Below are 25658 nucleotides of genomic sequence, written 5' to 3' on the forward strand. Positions count from 1 at the left end.
GTTTATCCTCTGAACAGTTTGATCTTTACTGGTAGAGTTTTTTCTTAGAAAAACATTGATATGTTTCTTAGTATAATCGATGGTATTAAATGTTTAGATTGTAGTCTTATGGCTTTATTTCACTACTTGCTACAGGAAAATAATTTCCTGCTTCATTCATGATGGTTTGAACTGATCTGACAGATACTGAATCCTGTGCCATTCAAATAATGATTGGAGCATCCATTGGATTTTTGTTTATTTCTTTGTTTTCCGATTAAGGGGGGCTTTTAAAAACAAAAATTTAGGGAAATGCTTCTGCTTTTTGGAAGCATTTATTCACATTTCTTGGGGGTGGAGGGAACTGTGATGTTTTAAATTTGTTAGAGTCATAGTGAACAAAGGGGAAGAGTTGCAGGTCTCAAGTCTAGAGCTGTAAGCTCTGGAAAGGAAAAATTGTAAAAGTGTCCAGAGAACAGTGTGTTCATGGCTTTACTTGCTGTTACTCCGAGGCCTGAGGTCACCCTGGCAGATGGGTCGCTTACACTGCAAGCAGTCATGCTGGCCTCAGGGACAGGCATGAGGTCACTGGCACATTGCAAGAACAGCTTCCTTTCTTTATGCATACCCCACTTTCCTAGTCCTTGTTAAGGGTCTTCTTCCTGCGGTTCCCATCTGTGCAGCTGACCCCAGTTCTGACTATGTCTGGGGAAATGGGTTGGTGAAGGCCTCCTTCTGGGACTATCTATCCACCTGATCAGTGATATAGACACTGTGCAGCGGAGAGGAGCCACATCTCCCTGACCGCCGGCCAGCAGAGTCACTGGCTCAGGGCTACAAACTGTGACAAGTGGTTTTTGGATCCTAATCTGAAATATGTTGGTTTAACATGACCTGGCATTGTTACCTGACGTTTTTAAATGCCCGTACTTTTTCCAGAAAGTCGGAACTGATATACAGCAGTGGCATGCCCTACTAATTTTCATATGATCTAAATTGATCAGGGTACTTCATTACTTTTTTTATTCCACAATATCTTTTTCCTCTCTGCCTCTAAAGCGTACACCCACGTATCCACACACAGACACAGACACACACAAACATGCATGTGCACACACACACGCCCCTCACTCGGGAGATCTAACACTGCACATAAAAATATTGAAACTTACAGGCTGGGTGCGGTGGCTCATACCTGTAATCCCAGCACTTTGGGAGGCTGAGGCAGGCAGATCAGGAGATCAGGAATTGGAGACCAGCCTGGCCAAGATGGTGAAACCCCATCTCTACTAAAAATACAAAAATTAGCCGGGCATGATGGCATGTGCCTGTAGTCCCAGCTACTTGGGAAGCTGAGGCAGGAGCATTGCTTGAACTTGGAAGGCAGAGGTTGCAGTGAGCCAAGATCATGCCATTGCACTCCAGCTCTGAGTGACAGAGCAAGACTCCATCTCGGGGGGGGGGGAAAAAGAAAGAAACTTCCACATGCATTTGCATCGGATAACTAATCCCATCTCCCTTTACCTAGCCCCTTGCTCTCCTGCCTGGCCTGTGGGAATCTTTGAAGATTCTTTGTATTCTAAGAACTGTCCCAAGAACATAGCAGATGCTCAAGCAGTGTTTGCTGAACTAGACTACATTTGACTCCAAGTAACCAAATGACTTCATCTACATTTTTTTCTATTCCTTTTATTCATTAGAATCCACTAAACATACTCCACTATTCTAGGAATAGGGGGAAAAAAATCCATGAACAATTAGAAAACAGTCCTACCCTGGTGGTGCCTTACACTCTAATTATGTGAATAGAAGCTATTGTTGTTATTCTTACTTTTCAGCTAAGGAGAACTGAGGCTTATGTCACATAGGAAAAAATATTATGAGCAAGTCTTGCCCTTAAAATCATTCTGATGGTCAAATGCAGATTTGCTTTTTTGGTGGACTCTTGAGAATGTGGGAAATAGACCCATGTCCACTTTATGCAAAGAGAAAAAGGTGGCATGAGAGTGGGAATCTTTGAACGTCAAGGATGCTTTTGCATTCCTTGGGTTGTGAACAACTGATGGAGTCAAACTATAAATAAGCAGAACCATGACTTATTACCAGGATCTGTACAGAATGAATCATGGCTTCTGAGTTAGACTCTAAAGTGCACAGTTGTAAGGCTTCCCCTTTCTTGGGTTTGAAGAGGATATTTCAAACTATTAGAAAGAAATTCCATCTATGCTACAGAAAAATTGCAGGAAAAAAAATCCCCAGAAACTAGTTGCATGTCTACATTTTTCTTTCTTTTCCAAGTTTTTGTGTTTATGGCTAAGTTCATTTTTTATATTGTCCAGAAAGATGCTAATATTCAAATGGCCTTATGACATAAGGACCACTAACAAGGGGTTGAAGTAAACATCCTGGAAAAAAAAGATGACTACCTTTAAATATTATTAACAGTGTAAACTTGGCAGAGCAGATGCTTATATTGACTTTAGTAACCTTTGAAAACTATTCGAAATGTTTTATTTCAGGGATGTGCATTCCTGATTGTGATTTCACAGTGTGAATGAAATAAAGTGACTTAAATTGCTAGAAACAGTGTGAGCTCTGCATCAGATAAACATGAGTTCAAGTTCTGCTGCTGCTACTTTCTATCTGTGATCTTGGGACTACTGTGTATCCTCTCTGAGCCTCAATTTCTTCATCTACAAAGTGTGGAAAATAATATGTATATTAATATGTCATTTTAAAGATTAAAGGTGATAGTATATATGAGAAAAACCAAACACAGAATGTGTCATACTGTGTTAGCCCGTTTTCATACTGCTGTAAAGAACTGCCCAAGACAGGATTATTTATAAAGGAAAGAGGCTTAATTGACTTACAGTCCTGCATAGCTGGGGAAGCTTCAGGAAACTTATAATCACGGCAAAAGGCGAATGGGAAGCAAGGCATCTTCTTCACAAGGTAGCAGGAAGGAGAATGAACGCAAGAGGAACTACCAAACACTTATGACACCATCAGATCTTGTGAGAACCCACTCACTATCTTGAGAATAGCATGGGGGAGACCATCCCCATGACTCGATTACCTCCACCTTATCTCTCCCTTGACACGTGGAGATTATGAGGATTATGGGGATTACAATTCAAGATAAGATTTGGGTGGAGACACAAAACCTAAACCATATCACATACAGTATGTATACAGTAAAAACTGGTACCCATTAATCATTTTCTGTTGCTGAAACCTAAGGTAAAATTTATATATTTTACATTCTGTATAAATTGGGATTAAAAAGAATCTGAAGTGTCACAATTAAATTAATCACAAAGCATATAAAAGGAAATACAGGAATATTTTCACCATATTCTTAGTAGCAATAGTGTATCTCTGTTCTCCAAAGACTCTTAGTTGCAAGAAACATTGACCCACCTAAATGAATTCAAGTGTAAGTAACTAAATTGTAAATATCTAGATAATTGCATTTTGGTTTCCTGTGGACTGGAATGTAAAATGCCAAGGTTATTTTTATTTTGTGGTTTTTGTTTTTCAGGGGCAACATTTTCTGTTTCTTCTTTGTGGTGTGTGCGCCATCCTTTTATTCCTGACCAATGTTCCTTCTTTACTCATCTTGTATGTGGTCCAGATTGGCTATGAGCCCCTACACTACTTTGTGGCTTCAGTGATATCATTGAGCAGATACCTCCCCCAGGATCCCTTATTTGAATTCATCAAAACCCAGCTAAGAATTTCTGAGGACATTTTCTAGAATCTTTAAGTTTACATTAACTTCTATCTGTTTCACTTTATGGACACCTACTATACTTTAAATTTCTATTCACAGGACCCTGCTTTGTCATTTAGATGGTAAACTCCTTGAGGGTCGGGTCATGTTTTCTTCACTCAGCAAATTGCTAACACCTGTGACACTGCTTTACATGTAATAAGCAGCCATTAATTTGTTTGATCATTTAAATTAAAAGTCTTTGGGTTGGACGAGTCTAGTAGAAGATAATGACATCACGAGCATTTAGCATTTACTGTAATTAAGTCTGTTATCGGAGTGTGCTACAGATACTACTTGGTACTGTTTTTGAGCTCATCTTTGTTCTTGGATTTTACCTCTTTTTCTTCTGTTTGTTCCATGATTAGCAAATCTTCTGATTCCTGACTGCCATTTAAACTCATTTCTCCCAGTTTTTCACACTTAAATTCACCTTGTCACACTCACATGCTTGATTTCACAGCTGTTTCTAAGATGGTTATGGCTTACACACCATTTCAGTCATTCATTTATTACTCAAATGTTTCTCGAGAAACTACTTTTTCAGGCAGCTTTGCAGGCAATAAGGATATAGCAGTGAATCTTCAGTAGATTCACTGGAATGAAATAATACAAATTAAAATCAACAAAGGAAAAAGGCATATGGGGCAGAGTTCAGGAGAAACTGAGAGTTCATTTCCAGTTGTCTTCTGTCCAGAGTTGTACAAATAGCACTTATTTGTCCCTGCAGCAATGCGTGACAGTACATGCAGAGTGTTGCCAACGGCGGATGCTCATCCAAGCCTTAGTGCCCAGGGGTCACTATTATTGGAGGTCAGTTATATAAACATGTCTGACCACCCGTGTGGCTGATCTTCATTACTGTTTTTAGCCCCTTCAGAAGTCAGACTGATTCTGCGTGTCCCAAAGCCCCCAGCAAGAATCACGTTGTTATCATCATTGTTAGCATAGAGTGTCTGGTGTGGCCCAGGGCTCCAGCTAAACACAGGTACTCTTATAAGTTAAGATATTCCAAGGGCTTAAAGGTTATCTCCCAGGAATTGGTTAAGGGACAAGCCTTTCTTTTGAATGTGCTGAGTTTGGACGATTCACTTTTTACTGCACAAGGGCTAACCTCACTTTCTTTCTTCTCTCAAGGACCAAGCCCTGTGCTATCTAAACAATTGTTTCCAATGTTGTTTCCTTAGTTTTAGTTTTATAGTGGCAATATTAGGTCCCAGTTACTCTTATCATAGACAGGAATTATAGTCAAGTAATCTGAAAAACTCTTTATAAAATGTTATTTCATTCTTATTACTTCCTTTCTATGCTTTTAAATATATTCTATAATGTGCCTGTATAAAAATGTACATAATTCGTTAGCACATATAAATGACACCTAAATAAATATGTACACATATTTGAGGTGCTTACTTTTTTTACTCAATTAACAATCTAGTAGTTTGGAAGCTACTGAGTTTGACAACTGTTTATTTGCATCTTTTAATAGGAAGGGCACTTCAGGAGTTAACAAAGATAAATGAAAAAGAATCTTGTTATCACAGACATCCTGTGGCAGCTTTTGTTTTTCATTTGTTTTCTAGAAAAATGTGTACACAAATGACAATAAATTAAGACAGAGTATGAAAAGTGCTGCAGAGAAAGGTAAAAATAATATAACAAAAGTGTGACAGTATGACCAGGTCACTTCTGGTTTTGAGGACCAGAAAAAGCTTCATGGAGAAAGTAGCATTTCTGAGGTATTTAAACATTGATTAAGATGGTTTTCAGGAGCTATCAGACAAGAAAGATGCCATACAAGCTAAAATTGTGAAGGGGAAGTTGTGACAATAGTAAAATAATCATTTTTGATACAGGAAACTGTATAGTAGTGATTACTTGAAGATAAAGCTGAATGGAGAGCTGTGAATGTCTGGGTAAGGCATTGGGACAGGATAGTACTCATTATATTTGTAAAGAGAAGACATATAATAAGAGCTAAGTTTGGATTTCTCGGAAATCAGATATAACTTTATTTTTGTTTCCCTCTATGCATTTCTTATGATTGGCTTTAATAAAGCATTCTCTTACTTTCAGAATTTGACTATGATGTGTTCAGCTGTGCTTTTTCTTTTTCCTGTTTGATGTTCATGGTGATGTAAGGCTCTTGGGTTGATGTTTTTCATCAGATTTGGGAAAATTTTGGCCATTACTTATTCCAATATTATTCTGTATCATTCTCTTTCTCCTGTTGTTTTTTTGTTTTGTTTTGTTTTTGTTTTTGTTTTTGTTTTTGATAATATTACACAGGTTACTTATACTCAATTCAGTTGCCACTCCCACTTTTTTCCTCCGTGCTTCAGTTTGGATAATTTGCATTGGCCTAGCTTCAGATATCCTGGTCCTTTCTTTTGCAATGTCCAATATGCTGTTAAGTCCACTCAAATAATACTTATGTAATGTATTGTTATTTTCATTCTAAAAATTTTATTTAGTTCTTAGGAGTTTCCATTTCTTCTCCATATGCAATATAGAGATACATACTGTTATAAATAAAGTTTCAGTGCCACAAAAGAAATAGCACTCAAATATAAAATTTTCTTTTTAATTCTCAGCAAGGCAATGTAATGTACTTCTGTTGGAGGGTGCGCCCTTACAGATGGAGCAATGGTGAGCGCACACCTGGACAAGAGAGGAAAAGGGGTTCTTATCCCTAACACACGTAGCCCCTGCTGCTGTGTCTTTCCCCTGCTGGCTAGGGTTAGATGGCTAAACTAATTCCGATTTGCTAATTTAAAGAGAGTGACAGGTTGAGTTGTCTGGTGGGAAAAAATGGTCATGCAGGGTGGAGAATGAGTCAGGGCGGAGGAGGTAGCAGGTAATTGGAATGAGTCAGGGTGGAATAGGTGATTGAAATGCGTCAGGGTGGAGCAGGTAATCGAAAAACGTTGCCTTATGAGGAAGTTAAGTTTAAAAGTAGAAGGCAAAGAATTGAACATACTGACATATTGATTCTTTGAAAAGAAATTTAGAACTCATATCTAACAATACATATATATTTTATATATATTATATACATATATGTATTGATCTGTATATGACAGATGTATATATGGCAGATATGTATATATTAATACCTATATATGGCATATAGACATTTATATACCTTGTGTGTGTATCTTTTCCTATAAGTTACTTAATATATTCACATTAGTTTTAAAATCCTTATCTGCTAGTTTCAACACTTGGGTCATATACAGGTCTGCTTTTATTTACTGTGTTTTCTGTCCACTAAGAGTCATATTTTTCTGCTTTTTGTTAGGTCACAAAATATTTATAATGTTCTGAACATTATATACAATAAATCAATAGAGATTGAAGCATAATATTTCTTTTGTGTTTTATTTCCCCAAAAAGTGGTAGTTCTTTCCTCTGGCAGTTAAGGTGAGGATCTGTTCATTGAGACCCTTCCTAAAGTTGTTGAACTTAACTGGAGCTGGACTGTGATTAGCCCAACTTCCATCCCTCTGAAAAATCACTGCTTTGATATTTCAATATTTGAACTAGAGAGGCATTGACTAAAGTTATAATGTTTTAGTTAATATTTTTATTTAGTACTGGCAAGGTCCTTATACATGTAACTTTGGTAAATTCACTCATTAGTTCTAGTAGTTTGGGGATTTGGGGGATGAATGTCCCAGAATTTTTTCTATAAACCATTAAATCATTTGTGAATTAAAGTTTCTTCTTTCTAAACTTTGCTTATTTTATTTCTTTATTTTTGTCTGGTATTGGCTAAGATTGCTAGTAGAATATTGCGGTGAAGTAGGAAAAGAAGATGTCTTTGACTTGCTACCGAAATAATTCAGTATTTCATCATTGAATATGATATAAGCTATAGATTTTTCAAGAGTGCTTTTATCAGATGGAGGAAAAACACTTCTTTTCTTAGTTTGCCAAGAGTTTGTATCATGAATGGATGATGAATATTGTCAAATTTTTTTTGCACTCATGGAAATAATATTATGTTAATATATTGAATTGCATTGATTTCCACATGTGAAATCAGCTTTACATTACTGGCATAAAGCACACTTGGTCATGATTTTTTTCTATTGCTGGGTTTGATTTGAGAATATTTTAAATATTTTCTCATCTATGTTTATAAAAATTATATATCCATATTTTCTTTTCTTAAAATTGTCCCTTTCTGGTTTTGGGGTCAGGGTAATTCTCGTCTCCTACTATGGAATGAAAAGTGTTTCCTTCTATTTTTTCTGAAAGAATTTGTAAAAAAAAAAATTGTTTTTTAAATTTTTTTTAAATAATAGTAGCAAAAAAGTTTGCTAGTATTTATTAATTGAACCATATGACCCTGGAGGGTTTTTTGATAAATATTTAATCATGAATTCAGTTTTTAATCAATGCAGGACTATTTACATTTTCTATTTTAATTAGGTCAAATTTTATAAATGTATCTTTCAGGAAATTCACTGATTTTGTGTGTCTTTGAATTAATTGGCATAGTATTGTTTATAATACTTCCTTATTACCCTTTTAAAATCATCAGTATCTCTCATGATCATCTTTTGAATATGTAAATTTTCTCTATTGTTCACAAATTTTGTTTAAATTATTTCTACTCTTTATTGTTTCCTTCTACTTACCTTCTGTTTAATTTCCTTTTCTTCCTCTAGTTTCTTAAAGTGGTCACAGATTTTAAATCCTTCTTTTCTAATATAACCATTTAAAGATATAAACTTCTCATTAATCACTGCCTTATTTGCACACCACAGTTTGATTTGATATCTTTTCATTCTCATTTTGTTCTAAATATTTATTATATTTACTTGTATTTTTTTTCTTTGGTTCACAAATTATTTAGAAGTGCAGTGTTTAATTTTCAAATGTTGGGGATTTTTTTATATATCTTATTACCATTGCTTTCTAAATTAATTCATTGTGATCAGATACCATACCCTGTAACATTTCAGCTTTAAAATCTATCAATATTTACTTTTTAGCCCAGCTATAGCCCAGGTCTATCCTTTTGGTAGATGTTCCATGTGCACTTGAAAATAGTGTGCATTTTATCATTACTGGTTATTAGTGTCCTGAAACTGTCAATTAGGTCACATTGGTGATAACGCTTTCCAAATCTTATGTGTATATTTTTTAAAATTTATTTTTGTCTACTTTTCTTCTGTTGGTTGCTGTGAAAAGTGTGTCATAAAAGCTCCAACTATGATCATAGACTTATCTGTTTCTTCCTTTAATTCTGTCAGTTTTTGCATCATGTATTCTGTAACTCTGCTTGTAGGCACATGTTATGTCTTCTTGAATAATTTATTGTTTTTCATCATTTTCCAATTCTTTTCTTTATATTTGCTAATAGTCTTCATCTTGAGGCCCGTTTTATGTGATGTAATATTAGCTTGAACATCTTTCTTATGTTAATTATCTGTGTGGTATGTCATTTTCCATTCTTTGACCCTCCACCTATTTGGGCCTTAATCACTTTTCAGGTTCCCAGGATGCAGATGCTGAAGTATTTCCTGCAGGAGTTTATTTGGGTTGTGCTCTCAGTATTAGTTCCTTTTGAGGGGCATGAAAGAAGCAGGGCTGGATTAAGAGACGTTGATCTGTAGTACCGTTGCAACAGAGGTCTCAGCTAGTCTTATGAGACTATGGTGACCCTTAGGGTAAGAGGGAATAGTCATTTTACCCCTCCATTGACCAGTCAGTAGATGAGGGCTGCCCTCAGAAAGAGTGTGCTTTTGGGCACAGTGACCTTCTTTAGTTGAGGGCAAGTTTTGGGAAGGAACTCAGTTGAAAGCTGCCAGTTGGTAACACTCTGAGCAGCTATGGGAATGAGTTCTTCAGGATGTCTGGGCAGTGTACTATAGTAGCACAATATGCTGATATTTAAAGTGCTTCTCTTGTAGATCCTCCGTAGTTAGGTCTTGGTTGTATAATCTAATCTGACCATAGTTGGCTGTTCATTGGAGTGTTTAGTTCATTGATATTTAGTGTAATCATCAATGTGTTTGAGTTCGAGTGTGCCATCTTGCTTTGTGTTTTCCATTTTTTCATATATATTCTTTGTTTCCTTCCCTTTTTTTGGCTTCTTAGGGTTAATCGAATTCTTTAAAATGCTATTTTAATTGTTCTGTTGGCTTTTTGTTATACCTGATGGTATTTTTCTTAACATTTAACGCTTCGGATTACTGCATGTACCCTAAACTTAACCTCTTATCCAAATTTAATATAACACCTCATGCCAAATGAAAGAACCTCGAAAAATATAATTTCACCTCACTTTTTGCTATTGTTGTCACATATTACATCTATATTATAAGTCCATGTATATAATGCAATTATTTTGGCTTCAATAGGCTGTCTTTCATGAATTAAGAGAAAAATAAAAGATAATCTCTTATCTTTACCTATATATTTACATTTATGTTATTCTGAATTCTTTCCTGTAGGTTTGAGTTTTCAAAAGTCTGGTATCTTTTCTTTGATCTGAAGGTCTTCCTTTAGTATTTGTTATCGTTCAGGTTGTTGGTGAGAAATTCTCTCAACTTTTATTTATCTTGTATGTTTCTCTCTTTCATGAAAGCATGTGTAGCTTCTTTGGGCTACTGCACAGTTCTTTTTCCTGGTTTCGTTTTCTTCTTTTCTTTTTCCTTTTTTTTTTTTTTTTTTTTTTTCCGTGATGGAGTCTGGCTCTGCGGCCCAGGCTGGAGTGCAGTGGCGCGATCTCCGCTCACTGCAAGCTCCGCCTCCCGGGTTCACGCCATTCTTCTGCCTCAGCCTCTGGAGTAGCTGGGACGACAGGCGCCTGCCACCAAGCCCGGCTAATTTTTTTTTTCATATTTTTAGTAGAGACGGGGTTTCACTGTGTTAGCCAGGATGGTCTAGATTTCCTAACCTCGTGATGTACCCGCCTCGGCCTTCCTAAATGCTGGGATTACAGGCGTGAACCACCCGCCCGGCCTCTAGTTTCTTTTTCAAAAGATGGTCAGCCCTTCAAGAATCACAGTTTTATTTTATCCCAATTGTAGCACAATCCCTGGAGCAAACATAAGTCAAAGCCCTATTCCTGAATTTATACCAAAAGTGTTACAAAACCAGCTCTCAGGACTTAGGCTCATTTTTCGGCTCCCTGGGTCAACAAGGTCAGCTGGAAGCTTCCGTTTAATTTTGAGTTCACACTTTATTTCTAGCTATTGATTTCTTCATTATTGGTGGCAGGGATTGCCAAATTTGGGGAATTAAACATTTTCAGCTCTCTAGTGTGTAGCTAAGGTGATCAGTTTAGGAGGGTGGGTATGTATATCAGCTTAAATTGCCAAGATGACAGAATTTGCATTTTTTCTTACAGTATTGTATGGAACAGTCATAGGATTATTTTTTGTTATTTCTATATGTTAATAATAATATGTTTTATTTTTATGTTAGTAATGTGTTTTCCATATTATGTTATAATATGTTATATTATTACAAACAGGTTATGAGGCTTAACTTACTACGGAAGCTTTTCTTATTTATTTATGCATTTGTTTGTTTGTATGTATGTTTGCTTCTAATGAACTGGCAGGTTCATCTGGTTGACTAAGTCTTAGATACTGGTTTTAATTATTACCATGAGATCACGTGGTCAATAGAATAATATTTGTAGTCTATTAAAAAATAACTGCTGCAATTTCAACTCTTCTCTGCTGCTTACTGCTTTACCAGGTCTATGGACATGCAGGACCTAGCAAGTCCTCATACTCTTGTTGGAGGTGGTGATACTCCAGGTAGCTCCAAACTGGAAAAATCTAATCTCAGCAGCACATCGGTTACTACAAATGGGACAGGAGGTAAGTGTACTACCCTGAAGATACCCAGAATCGTATTTCAATGTTTGCTTTAATTTTACTTCTTAGGGATCTGCTAATAAACAAATATCTTCTTATCAATAACACAAATCAACATTATATCCAAGGTATATATAATTAATATTGATTGTTTTGATGATTTTCTTGAAATTTTTGCTCCTGCTCTATAGCTGGGAACTTTCACAGAGAATAGATAGCATTGAGCAACATTTCAAGGGCCTTGAGCAAGGCTTTCTTTTTGTATTTGCCCTTATAAATATTCCACAAAATTTAGAAATTGAGGTCAAAGGATTTCCACCCTGGTGTTAGCAAAAATTTCTATATGTGTTGTGTGTGTGTACACACACAACTTTTTGGTTTTGTTTTGAATTATAAAGAAAGGTTACCTCAACGTTTTTCTTAAAAATGTTTTTTCTTATAAGTGCTTTATAAAAAAAAAAAAAAACATGATTTTGGAAATACAAAAATACTAATATCTGCTGCATTTTCTTTTCAAACAGAATAACACCTAACATTTATTTAAAAAGGAATTGCTTTTTTTTTTTTCAGATAATTTCTCATTCTATTAGCCTGTAATTATGCCACAGCATATGGCAACAATAATAGCTGTTACTTCAGATATTCCGCTTTATTATTTTTATAAAATATATTCAACCTGTCAGAAAATGTGATCCAATTTTTGTATCAGAATGTGTATTTATAGAGAGATTATGTACACACTTATATATAGACTGTATTTTAAATTATTCACAATTTGAAATTTTGTAGATCCATCTAGCCAATCAATTTAGAATTATATGACATTTAATTTGTAAACACTATATTGTCAGATATTAGCATTTGCCACATCATATTTTCTTTTAAATTTTAAATAAATATCTATGAAATTGATACACCTCTTCCCATTTCTTTTAGAATAACGATGCCATCTAAAATTTTCTTTGTAAGGTTGTGTGCATTGCAACTTACCTGTATTTAATAATGTTTTACACCAATTCCCTTGTAGATTAACATTTTCCTTGTTTATGATGTTTATTTGTCTCTAAACATGCATCTGTAATTTCATCTAATTATGCAGTTGCAAATGTATAGAATATTTAGTGATGAAAACTGGAGGAAGGTACATTTAAACCCTAAATTGGGTACAAATAATAAAATTTAAAAACTCAAGCACTCTAGAACCAGACTGGTGAAGTTCACTAATCATCATATGCATATATTTGAACTGAAACAAACCTGATAAACTAAAATGTTAAAGTCATACAGTACAGTTACAATTTTGGCTAAAAGTTCAGAAACCAGTGCAAGCATTGAAGATTATTCATATCAGCAGGCATTCAGACAATGAACTTTTATACTGTTCCTGTTCTTAGGGGACAACATGACTGTTTTAAACACAGCAGACTGGTTGCTGAGTTGCAACACCCCCTCTTCTGCAACAAGTATGAGAGATGCTGGTACACTGCATGTGTTTGGGTGTGTGGATTTGCCCCTCTGGATTGCTGTTTGTTGCCATGTCTATGTTTGCATCTCTTTTCTGTGTTCAGTACTGAAAAAGGAAAAATGAACATGCCTTTTAGTTGTTTATTGACAGCAGTTGGTTATGATTTTTTATCAATTTGTATTCTTAGATTTTTTTTAGGTCAGTAGTATTCTTTTCTTAAATGTTTCATAATTTCACCTAAATGATGCATATATTAGTTTTCTCACTATTTATCAGTTTTATTACATGATTAATTTTGCCCAACAACTGCCATGTCAAATAGAGCGACTGAAGCAGAGTGGCCATGCATACAAACTTAATCACCTTCGTAATCCATAAACTTTCATAATTTAAATTAAATTCTTAATAAAGCAAAAGATATTTTCTACTCTACAGATTTTGAGAATTATTCCAATGTATATAAAGTAACATTAATAATCAGTATCCCCTCACCTTAAAAATTGTCAGTGGTGAAAGCTATACATTTAAAATTAGAAATTAATACTGGCTTTTAAATTTTTTTGTACTGTGGATATTAACTACATTCATACTTACACACATATTAACAAACTTTCTCTTAAATCAAATGCTAATATGCTAAAAAAAATCAAATAAAACAAAGCCATCACATTTTTGTGGCACCACCCAGTTGTAAAATCAAAAAGGAGCTCATGCCTGTTGGAAATGTGTATCACAAACAAACAGTTAGAATAGGCACAGTTTGGCTGGACCTTGCTCTATCTCCGACTAAATTAGAGTATATGATCAGTGAAGAAAAAGTACTTCAATATGCTCATTATTTGTATTTGTATAGTTTTAGTTTTAATTTTTTCAATTTTATACTTAAATATACTTTTCATACTTAAAAATATGTTGCTAGAATTTAGATACTGTTAATTCTATAGCGGGGTCTTTTTTTGTAAAGGGCCAGATAGTAAATATTTTTAGCTTTGTAGGTCACATGTCTGTGTTTCAGCTGCTCAGCTCTGCCATCATAGTGCAAAAGCAACCATAGAAAATATGTAAATGAATAAGCGTGGCTATGTTCCAGTAAAACCTTGTGAGCCCTAAAATTTAAATTTCATATAATTTTCATGTGTCATGAAATATTGTCATTTTGACAACATTTTAAACATTTAATATGTAAAAAAATGTTCTTAGCTTACTGGCTGTGGTCTGTTCTCAAATAGTGTTTAACACAAGCAACATTATAATAGTGAATATGTGCGATCAATAGTAATTTACCTCTGATCTCAGCCAGAAACATTTTTCTAAGTAGCAAGCATCAAATTTTTCTGGTTCTTAATGTCAGTATTAAAACTCGTGAGGCCATAGGAGAAAAACAAAGAGTTGTGTTGTCAGGGCCACCATGGATCTGGATCTTAGCACTACTCTTACTGGCTGTGTCACCTTGAACAAGTTACTTAAGCTCTCTGAGCTTCAATTCCTTTCTATAAAAGGATGATAATAGTACTTCTTGGCATGACTTTTGTCTTAGATAATGTATATAAATTGCTTAGCAATAAATTCAGTATATCTTCCTTTCTTTAATTAGTAGTGCAATAATAGGCAAAAGCTTTTTAAGGGAAATGAAAATATGCATTGTGTTAACAGACTCTCCATTTGGTCAGATAAATTTATTTGCATTTAGAAATGTGTAAACTGGGCTAAAGAAAGCAAACATTTGGTAACAAAATGTTGAACTTTGATTATTAATAATATAGTCCTGGTAGCATATTATATGAAACTTTTAATGAATTTCAGTGACTTTTTTTTTTTTTTTTTTTTTTGAAATGGAGTCTCACTCTGTTGCCCAGGCTGGAGTTCAGTGGCACGATCTCTGCTCACTGCAAGTTCCATCTCCCAGGTTCACCCCATTCTCCTGCTCAGCCTCCAGAGTAGCAGGGACTACAGGCACCCACCACCATGCCCAGCTAATTTCTTATATTTTTAGTAAAGATGGGGTTTCACCGTGTTAGCCAGGATGATCTTGATCTCCTTGACCTTGTGATACACCCACCTCAGCCTCCCGAAGTGCTGGGTTTGCCGGCGTGAGCCACCGTGCCCAGCTGAATGTCAATGACTTTTTATGGTGGGCGTTTGTGACACAGACTAAGCATTTGTTGTGTGATCTCTTCTATTAAGAATAAACTATTTTATTTTCAATTCTTGGTTTTTATTGTTGGAATTGTAGCACTTCATAAAATTATAATAAAACAAAAGGCAAAAGAAAAGAACTAATAGCTTTTCAAGATCATTCCAATAACTTGAGATGTTCAAAAAGATTATTTATTTCTTTCTTTCTTTATTTAAGACAGAGTCTCGCTCTGTCTACTAGGCTGGAGTGCAGTGGCGCCACCTCGGTTCACCGCAACTTCTGCCTCCCAAGTTCAAGTGATTCTCCTGCCTCAGCCTCATGAGTAGCTGGGACTACAGACACACACCACCACGCCCACCAGGATAATTTTTGTACTTTACTTAGTAGAGGCTGGGTTTCACCATGTTGCCCAGGCTGGTCATGAACTCCTGACCTCAGGTGATCTGACTACCTAGGCCTCCCAAACTGTTGGGATTACAGGCGTGGGCCACCACACCCGGCCTAATTTTTTTTAATTGACATAAGTTGATAGTATCACCTTTAGATTTTATCATACTATATTGGTGCTCTTTAAGTACGTTGCAATATTCTTGAAAGTAATTTAAGGTGTTTCTCTACCTTAATCCTTATTATATAATTACATCTGCAGATTTATATGGAATATAGATTTTCCTTTGAAATTTTTAGCACTTGTAAAATTATTAAAGTGTAAAATATGAAGATAGCATAAATGCAAGCTTACCTTAGCAAATAAAGCAGAGGTCGGGCCTTGTGAGCTGCCTGCTCTCTGTTGTCGCTATTTAGCTCTGCTATTGTTGCACAAAAGCAGCCATACACAATACCTACACAAATTAACATGATTGTATTTAAATAACTTGACTTTTGAACACAGAATTTGAATTTCATTAAAATATTCATGTAACAAAATATTCTCCTTTTGATGTTTTTCAGTCATTTAAAAAGGTAAAAACCATTCTTAGCTTAAAACCATACAGAAACAGACCATGAGTCAGATTTGGCACAACTCCTGATATAGATCTATATGCATATACATAAGTTATGTTGTACATATAAGAGTGCATGCCAATCATATGAACCTTTACTTCCAGATATAGGTAATTCCAGATTCTAATTTGCTTAATGGTGTCAGGATTCATGATGAACTACACTTTATATACAAAAAAACTTAGATCTATTGGGAGGGCTAGGGCAGGATCTAAAAGAGTAAATTTTCACTTTCTCACTTAATTGAAGTGTATCAAGTTCCTATTATATGCCAAGTTCTGTGCTAGGAAATGGGAACCCAGTGACCTAAAGAACACGATACCAGCCATCCAGGAACCAAAAGTCTAGCAGAGAGAAGCAGACATGAAAATAATGAATGCCATAATGTGTTCAAGGTGGATGAACAGTGGAGGGAGGGAATATTTGATTCTACATGGAGATTAAGAAATGACTTCAAAGGAAAGGTTTGGGGGAATAGAAATGAGACATTCTGATCAGCTTTATTTTTTTTTCTATATTTGAAAGCAATATAGAAAAGAATCTTCTAGAATTTTTACTGTAGAGACGATTGACTCACATGTAATGCATTAGTATTTATGCAGTAGAGCTACCTACTGCTGTGGGTCGGTTCTTTGTAGAGATTTTTTTTTAGAATAAAAGTCAGAAATGTCCTCATCAAATTATTTTACAAAATTAAATACTTTATGGGTAGTTAGGAATGAAAGACACTTGGTAATCATAGGTTTCTGAATGAATATATTGATTCAAACAAGCATAAATCATAGGCTATACTGATTATTAAAACCAGTAGGCGATACTTTTACTGCTTCCCTGCAGTGTTATAAATTGTAACTTTCCTGATCTAACTTTCTGAAATTCTTTGTAGAAACTAGGCTGTCAAAAGCCTCTGTATGTGCTTTTTGGGGTTCAGAAAGAAGTGTATGTGGAATTACATATATGTAGTTTTTTTAAATGGACACCTTAAACTGGTGCACACACACCTTAATCTATGTTTAAACTACACTGATTTATGAAGATGAAATGTAAGTTATGTGGGTTCCCTTTCGAGGATGAAGCCTGAATTGCAACAAATGAATATGAACTTTGAGTTATGATAATAAAACAGACTTTCTCTAAAAGTAATTAATCAACATGAATGTTGTACTTAAATTCTAAAGACAATTTAAGGGGACAAGAGTAAGAATGCTTTAAAAATAAGTGTATGGCAGTAGGGATGAAGGTTGGGATGTGAAGACAGGAAATCTATGACTTAGTAGCCATTACTGATACCTGACAATAATCATGTATGACCTTAATTCAGTCTATATGTAAGAACTATTTTTAAAGCTAAAAAAATGGAAAAGCCAATCGTGTATTTATTTATTTTTACTATTTGGCTCTGTCAAAAACATCCAAGTTGCAAGTAGCTAACTAGTGGGGAGCTGGGCCTGACAGTACAAGAATTTCTTAACAGTTCTGGACAAAGTGCTATAGAAAGTAATTTTATACCACTTTTAGCAAAATGAGCTCTGACTCCCTTACTTTGAAGATATAGAATAATAATCCCACAAAACTTCTCAACCCAGGACATTAAAATATCATTGTTTCCTTTGAAATCAAAACATTTTGTGTGTAAGCTTGCATTTGGTTAAGAAATATGGTGCTTGTCTTCTGTAGAAGGATTTTGCTTCCATCTTATTGCGTGTAATGAATTTGGATGCTGTCCTGAAAATAAATTAAAAGCCCCGTTTAAACATCATGTTAATTTAAGAAAAACAAAATATAGCTTAAAAATACATTTGAACAGTCAAGGAATAGACACTGATAATTATTTGGAATAAGGATTTTTACAAGTTAATAGTAATAGGACTACTAATTTTTGTCTTACTAATGAACATGTCTTACTTATTAGTTATTTGTCTTACTAATGAACATTTTTCCAATAGTGTCTTGCATATATTTAATGAAAAGCTAAGTTTCCTGCCACTAGAAAAGTATATAGTAGATGTAATTTAAAGTGCAGAAACAAAAGCAAGATAAAAGAAAACAGCTTACATTTCAAATGTATTTGTAGCTTCAGTGAAAATAACGTGTTTTCCAAGCTTTATCTATAATTATTTTATAATGTTTATACTAGTTAACTGTTACATAAATACCAAGATAATACTTCTTTGTATTCTAACATGTTTTAATAAATCAGCTAATAATATAAGGAGTGTCTATTCACTTCTCTATTTGAGCTTTCTACTGCTGAAAAAATAGTTATTTTTTTATTACCTAATATTACCTTATTACCTAATATTACTGCTTTTTATTTAGAAAAATCAAACCAAAAAAACTTTGGGACTAACTTCGAGCTTTAGCGGTGCCTGTTGGTGCTCACTTAATGTGAGTGCAGTTTATTTTCTGTGACAGAATAAGTGTTTTATTTCCACTTTTCCCTTTTGTTCTACCCTTACTTGCATAGGAAAAACAGTTTTACATTGACAGGCACCACTTCCCCCAAACGTTAGCATCCATTTTGTTGAATTATTACTTTAAAATTCAGGCATTTTAGTAAAGCTAACACATCGTGCTTTTTACTCCTCTCTTCATATACTTTCCCAGGGATGCCTTTTCTCAGTAAAATGAACCTCTTTGTCTGTCTTTGACTAAAGGCAAACCTTTAAAATTTTAATGAGAGATGTTTCCAGTATAACGAATTAGACCAAAAACTCGCTCTCTCCTTCCTCTTCTTTCTCCTTTTGACCTCCCTAAACTTTCAAATTAAAGAGATTATAATCAAAACCAATACTAAGCTTTTGAAATCAGGTCTAAGAGTTGAAATTCAAAGTAGCAAAACTAATCTTCATGTCTGGCTTCTAGACGAGTTTTGTTAGACACAGCTCTCATTCTACCACCTCCATTCACAAGTAAAATCTGTGTTACTATTACTATAATGAAGCTACTTTTGCAAATATTGTTCATAGCTTTAGATACGCATACATAGGAATTTCGCTGCAAGTAGAAGTCAGAAGCTCTGATAAACTGTTTCTTAGTTTTGCTGAAGGCTTTGGGCCATGCCTTTTGTCATAAATGTTAGAAGTCAAATGTAAACATTGCATGAGATGGAGTAGCCTTTATACCCATCTAGATTATACTCTGCATTATCTTCATACAGACAAAAGGAATTCTTGATTAGCTAATGCTGCCTGAGAGGCAGTATGGTTTAGAGTTTGGATTCTGAACACGCACCACTTGGTCTCAAATTCTAGCTCTTACAAGCTTTGTGACTGGGGAAGTTATTTAACCATTTTTTGCCTCAGTTTCCTTATCTGAAAAATGAAGATGATGATATTATCTACTGACTGTTGAGAGCAGTAAATCAGTTAATAGGTGTAAAGGGCAAGAGCAATGCCTGGAATGTATCAAGTGCCTTTTAAGGGTGTGCTGTTACTGTTACCTATTTTCAAATTTGCTACTTCTTGTTGTCTTTTAAAATATCCCATGAGGAAGAAATGGGAAACGTGCCTTAGTATCCTATTCCGGTATTGTGCAGTTTTTATTTTTAATGAGGTATTTTTAATTATTCTATCTAGGAGATAACTGCATTCTCATTATGCTTTGGGCCTTTGAGAAGAGGCATTGTCATGAGCATAAGCCATTTTCATACCTGAAGGCAGCCTGATACGGTGGAAAGATCCTGCGTATTAGAGCTAAAAACCTGAGTTCAAATCTTAGCTCTACCATCTCCTGCACTGGAACTTATGCAGGCTCTTCAGCCCCCACTGCACTTCAGTTTTCTTGTCTATAAAATGGGTATAGTGATTTGTATTAATTAGGGTTGTTTTAAGGATTAGCTAAATGTACATCATCTAGCATGTAGTAAGCTCTCAATAAGTATTAGTTATATAGTAGTAAATAAAAAGGTGATAAAATGATTTTGTAATGATAGGTTTAGTGATTGATAAGGTATAACCATAATAGGGACTACTGTGCAAATTACTACTGAAAAGTTATAACCACTAATTTATTATTTATCATTATATAAATAATTAGACTATTCTTCAGATCATTGTTGCTATTGAAAGATAAGCCGAACTTGAATTTCCTTTTTTGCTAAGAAAAGCAATCCAAGTTTCTTTACTTTCTGTTTCCAACATTTACGTTTCTCCTCTGAATCTTCCAGCCGATCAAGTCATTAATAAATCATGCATACTAAATTAACACAGAGCTCACTGAGGGCCTGGTTAATTCTGTTCATGTGGAAAAGAGCATAATCATTACCGCATGGTTTTCTATCAATTAATTGCTTTTCTAACAGAATAACATTACTGACTTGTGTGATTGGTGGGTACCCTATGACTGACTGTTCTTTTTTGCCGTTTGGCTAGACTTCAGCTTTCCTCTTTGTAATTTTCTGCTTGCTTCTAAGTTATTTAACTGTATGGTTCATGTCATTTATGACCAGGAAACACAAGAGGTGTTAAGTAGAAATAGCTTAGTTTATTTCCTTGCTGCTGTGATATATGTAGTAAAGCTTTGCCAACAAAGGGAAAATATGGTGTGACCAAATGGGTAAAACTTTATTATCACCCCCATCACCCTTATCGCATCTAATAATGATAATATTGTGTACTAGGCCACTTTGTTACCGAGCAATGATTTTGCCAAAATACACCACTGCCATGTAGAAATAACATATTAAAAGAGTTTTCAAAAGATGTACTTGTTGCTGTATAAGTCATCTCTTTTTCTGTGCTTATCTCTATAACATATTAAAAATTGTTATACCATTAAAAATAAGAAGCCCAACACCTTATAGCTCATGAGTGTTTTTTAGAGCTTCATTGAGTGCTTCATTTTTCATTCATTGTGTGAATGAGCCCATGGTTTCTATACTTTTATATGTCTTCATTGTATTATTATGCAAACTTAAAAATGTCTTCCTGAGAAAAATAAAATATAAGCTAGTAAATTTCTCTGGTATAATTCTGATTAAATGTGCTGAAGACTGATGATGATTCCTTTTTTCCTATTGACTACGTGAGAGTGTGTTTAGGTGAATTAAAAATACAAATATGTGTACTGCTGTTTCACTTCTTAAGGTTGACTGCCTTTAAAAGCCAGATTTGAGAGAACTAGCTTGGCCAGAGGATTTTAGATTAAATCCTCTAAATGCATGCCCCTTTAGCAGCTAAATTAACAAACTCTCTTCATCAACTTCTCAGGTTTTCTCTTGCATGCCCATGGTAGCTAGAAAAATCACTAGTAGAACGGACAGAGTCTTTGACATAAATTTAGAAGTAAAACTCACATGTACTTATTCTTCTACATAGTGTCTCTCCTTGCAGTCAAAACAGAGCCCTTGAACAGCAGTGAAACCACAACCACGACTGGAGATGGAGCGCTTGACACTTTTACTGGGTCAGGTAAAGCCTTTAGCTCGTGTGTCCTTACGTACACATGGGGGTGCGTCCACATCCTCCTGCTTGGGAATAAGCAGCATAAGCATCCAAGCTCTTAGAACTTTGATCTTTATAAAGCTAGAAACAAGTTCTTATTTTTTTAAGAACTAATAGTCATAAGCAGTATGCATTGTTACAAATTATATTTAGAATAATGTTGCTTGATATTGTAGTTGACAGCAAAAGTTTCATGACTTTCTTATTACAGATAAGTAAACTTAACTTCCTTCAAAATTATTTTATACAGTGCTTAATTAATTTAATAATTAAGTTGTAGTAGCTGACCTTGCTTCTTCAACTTACCCATTTGAATTACATAAAAACTACCTTCTGTTTAACATTCGAGATGTAAAACTATCCATTTGATTCCTTCTAAATAACCTTGTTTCCTCTCTGGGTTTAAAAAACTCCTCCTGTGTAAGCAGCTGAGTGACAAGTATTAAAGGTTAATGGGCTGCAGGAGAGCACATGCTGGTTGCATTAGAACCCAGCCTCTGAGAGTGCTCGTATGCTTCAAAGAGAACAATAGCATGTCTTTAAACATCAATCCCTTTAAAATATAAATACCTGATAACTCCCAGCTGGGCACAAAGGGCATGAATTAAGTTGATTCAATTAATTTTTTTTAAGTTACAATATTTCTTTGGCTTATTATCTGGTGAAAGGATTTTTCTAACCTGAGGAGGAGTGGGTACATCAGAAAGAAGAACATTAAACGTAGGAATGTATCTGTGGTAACTGAATCTCGGTTCTGTTATTCTACTTTAATACATTTTACATTTATCCATATTCTCATGTTATAAGGATTTTTTGTCAGTATGTTTTATGTAAAAATAGTTGAGATATGTCTTAGAGTATTATGTCATTATAGCATATATTTGATTTTTACAGATGATCTAATTTCACTAGTTCACACCGATTAAAAGCAGTTGCCATATATTTACATAAATATTAGTACTCCAAGAAAGAAATACTAGTACATAAACTTTGCATAGAGACTCATGTGTACTAATACACATCTTTTCTAGCAGTTTACCTGCCTCTCAGGAGATAAATAGTTACTAGTTCAGTATTCTGTATTGCACACCTACCATAGGTTTTATAAACTTTCTGCAAAATAAATCTATATGAACAAATTTTTAAGGAAAGGAATGGAGTTATTAATTTATTGCTGACATACTTCAGTAGTATATTACAAGTTCATTGAAAGCTGAATGACAAAACTATAAAGTGTTAGCTCCAGAAGGAATTTCAGAGCTCTCTGATCAATTTTTTAGACAAGAAAAGTTAAAAGTGGTTAAGGCCATACAGTCAAGGCCTCACAGCTGGTCCATGGTATGAGTCTAGAACCATGTCCTTATGATCAGCCCCTGGGTCCTTTCTGTAATACCCCACCAGAAAATAGATGAAAAAAGAAATAGGTATGAACAATCATCCTGTCTGAAATTCACTCATATTATCTTTATAGATATTTTCCGAATTTTTTAAAGAATTATCTAGGGATGTGCTCTCCAATAAGGTAGCCACTAGCCATATGTAGTTATTAAAATTTGATAAAATTAAAAATTTTGTTTTTTATTTTCATTTTCACAGCAATAATGCAGTAAGTATATTTTCAATAATATTAATACATTTTGAAAATCATTAAGTATGACTAGAGGTGTTAAGTTCTCAATATTTTCAGCAACCAAAATTTAACTGAATTTTCAAGTTTAAACACATTTCACGTGTTTAACAGCTGCATGTGGTTAGCAGCTACCATATTGGACAGCTCAGATACAGAACATTTCCAACTCTGTGGAAAGTTTTATTCCACAGCAGTGATCCAGGGCAGGGATTATCAACATCAGCACTGTGAAAGACTCGGGCTGATTATTTAGTGTGGGAAAGCTGTCCTCTGCACCGTAAGATGTTTGGCTGCATCTATCCCAGAATGCCAGCAACACTCCCCCAGATGCTTCTTTACTGAAGAAGCAACCAAAGATGTCTTACTAAAGACAACCAAGAATGTATCCAGACTGTTTAAATGTCCCCTGACAGGCAAAATTCTCACCCCCACCCACTTCTCATCCCATTGAGAGTCACCAATCTAAGATGGCGTGATAATAAGAATGAAACCTTAAAATTGCTTTGACACCACCAGAGAAACTGACAGTAGACATTAAACATTTATTTAAATTAATTTTCAGGGCATTTCAAAAACAAGCTGATTTGCTTACTGTTGTATTCAGAAATGATGGAATGTAATGAGTATATTGGGTAATGTTTATGATTAATCAAATGACAGTGGGGAATAAAACAAAGGTCTTTCAGGTTTGTACAAGATATTCCAGAAATCATTCCGGAAATGAGGTTGCCCTTTGTGAGAGCAGTCTTTACTTTGATCTGCATAATTTCCACTCACTTTAATCCAATTTTGTTGTTCTTTTCAGTTATCTGCAAATTTCTGAATTAGAACAAAATGTATGTATTTTAGTAAAGAAGCATAAACTTTCCTACATGAACATCGTAGTTTTCTGAGTCTAAGGTTTTGTGTTCTATTTAGAAAATGAACATATAGACGTTAATAGAAAATTGTAAAGTTTAGTTGAGCCTTTATAGTGTTGTGAGTACATTATTCTAATGATGTTTAGTTTTATCATTAGAAGAAACATCCTGTATATTCAGAATTGAGTTCGTGTATATGGGTTTTTTCTGAAATGTGTAATTTTGATCTATGTCTTATTTATTAGAAGTTACTATAATGAATATTTATCTTCATTATTCAGTGTCTCTTTGGAAAAGCCTTCTATTTCATAATATTCATCGTAACTAGTTAGTATGGCCCAAATCTTGAGTGTACCAAGGAGAAATTCTGTAAAGAAGAGATGAAAGAATATATAATTAAGCCTCATTTAACTATATTTCTGTTAGAGTATTTGGTATTGTGAATTGATAAATTAGAATGACTATCTTTGGAATAACACTATTATTATGAAATGTACATTTAATGCCCATTGTGTAGTAGAAAAGAGTCTGTTTTCATTAAGTTGATTTGAAAATTTTAAAACATTAAGTTTTAATAAATATGTAGAAAATTAATAGTTTATTGGTTCAATTTATTTTCGATACATATCAAATTCAGTTAAGTTTGGGTTGCTGAAAATATTTAGAAATAACACCTTTAGTCAAATTTGATGATTTTCAAAATTGATAATATTCTTAAAAATATACTTACTGTATTATTGCTATGAAAATGAAAATATTCTTTCCATATTCAGAGCTTATAGGCAAAATAGCATTTTAAACACATTAAATTTTGTGTGTTTGTGAAGCACATCACAAGGGTACTTGTGATATATATAGAAATATATCTTGTTTCATAAAATAGTTAGCAACCTAAACCTATTTGTCACTTTTACAATTCTAAAAGTTTAGCTCCAGAATTATTATGAACAACTTAGAAAGGACATAGTACTTTGAAGTATAACTATGATTGATTAGACTAAACTAATTCCAGCACTGCATTGTGTACTGCTTTAATCTTTTTGAAAAGTGAATGAACAGCAGATGGCCCAATAAAGACACTCTGTGTGCTCACGCAGTGTGGATTGGCTCTAAGGGAACTGGCTCACACTTTAGAGTCCATATATTTGCAAAACATCTGTCTTAGTCAAGGCAGATAGTTAAAGGAAAGAGAAACTTCCAAGCTTTTGGATATATTCCAGTTTGGGGCTCCATGTTTGGATGAACTGTTAATAGGACCTGACTTTCACCTTTAAGTTCTTCTCAGAAAAGTATTACCTCTTAATAGTTCAAAGTTTATTTGTAAATATAATTGCTACTGCATTTTGTGATTATGTTTTAAAGAAATCACCTGTGCTTTCTTTAATTATTACTGGAATGTTTTAGACTGCATTTTTAATTGTTCATCTGATTGGTAAAATGAGAGGAAATAGAATAGAATCGTGTTGTACTGTTAGAAAACGAAGTTTGGAACATCACACTCTTCTTATTTTGTATTGTA

At 34.4% G+C, this 25658-nt stretch overlaps 1 protein-coding gene across 11 annotated transcripts in view; it reads left to right on the forward strand.

Annotated features, from left to right (window-relative positions):
- EYA4 (EYA transcriptional coactivator and phosphatase 4) overlaps positions 1 to 25658 on the forward strand; it is a 280742-nt gene that overhangs the window by 189907 nt on the left and 65177 nt on the right. For 5 of the 11 annotated variants that reach the window (XM_078001202.1, XM_015137416.3, XM_015137415.3 and 2 more), the window contains 3 exons: positions 11477 to 11601; positions 12993 to 13061; positions 21524 to 21616. In XM_078001202.1, the coding sequence (XP_077857328.1) occupies positions 11477 to 11601; positions 12993 to 13061; positions 21524 to 21616 (287 nt within the window). The remainder of the gene's footprint in view (positions 1 to 11476; positions 11602 to 12992; positions 13062 to 21523; positions 21617 to 25658) is intronic. The other 6 variants (XM_015137421.3, XM_015137420.3, XM_078001205.1 and 3 more) reach the window with 2 other exon arrangements.

The sequence above is a fragment of the Macaca mulatta genome, chromosome 4, assembly GCF_049350105.2.
Source record: "Macaca mulatta isolate MMU2019108-1 chromosome 4, T2T-MMU8v2.0, whole genome shotgun sequence".
In the NCBI taxonomy this organism is placed as follows: domain Eukaryota; kingdom Metazoa; phylum Chordata; class Mammalia; order Primates; family Cercopithecidae; genus Macaca; species Macaca mulatta.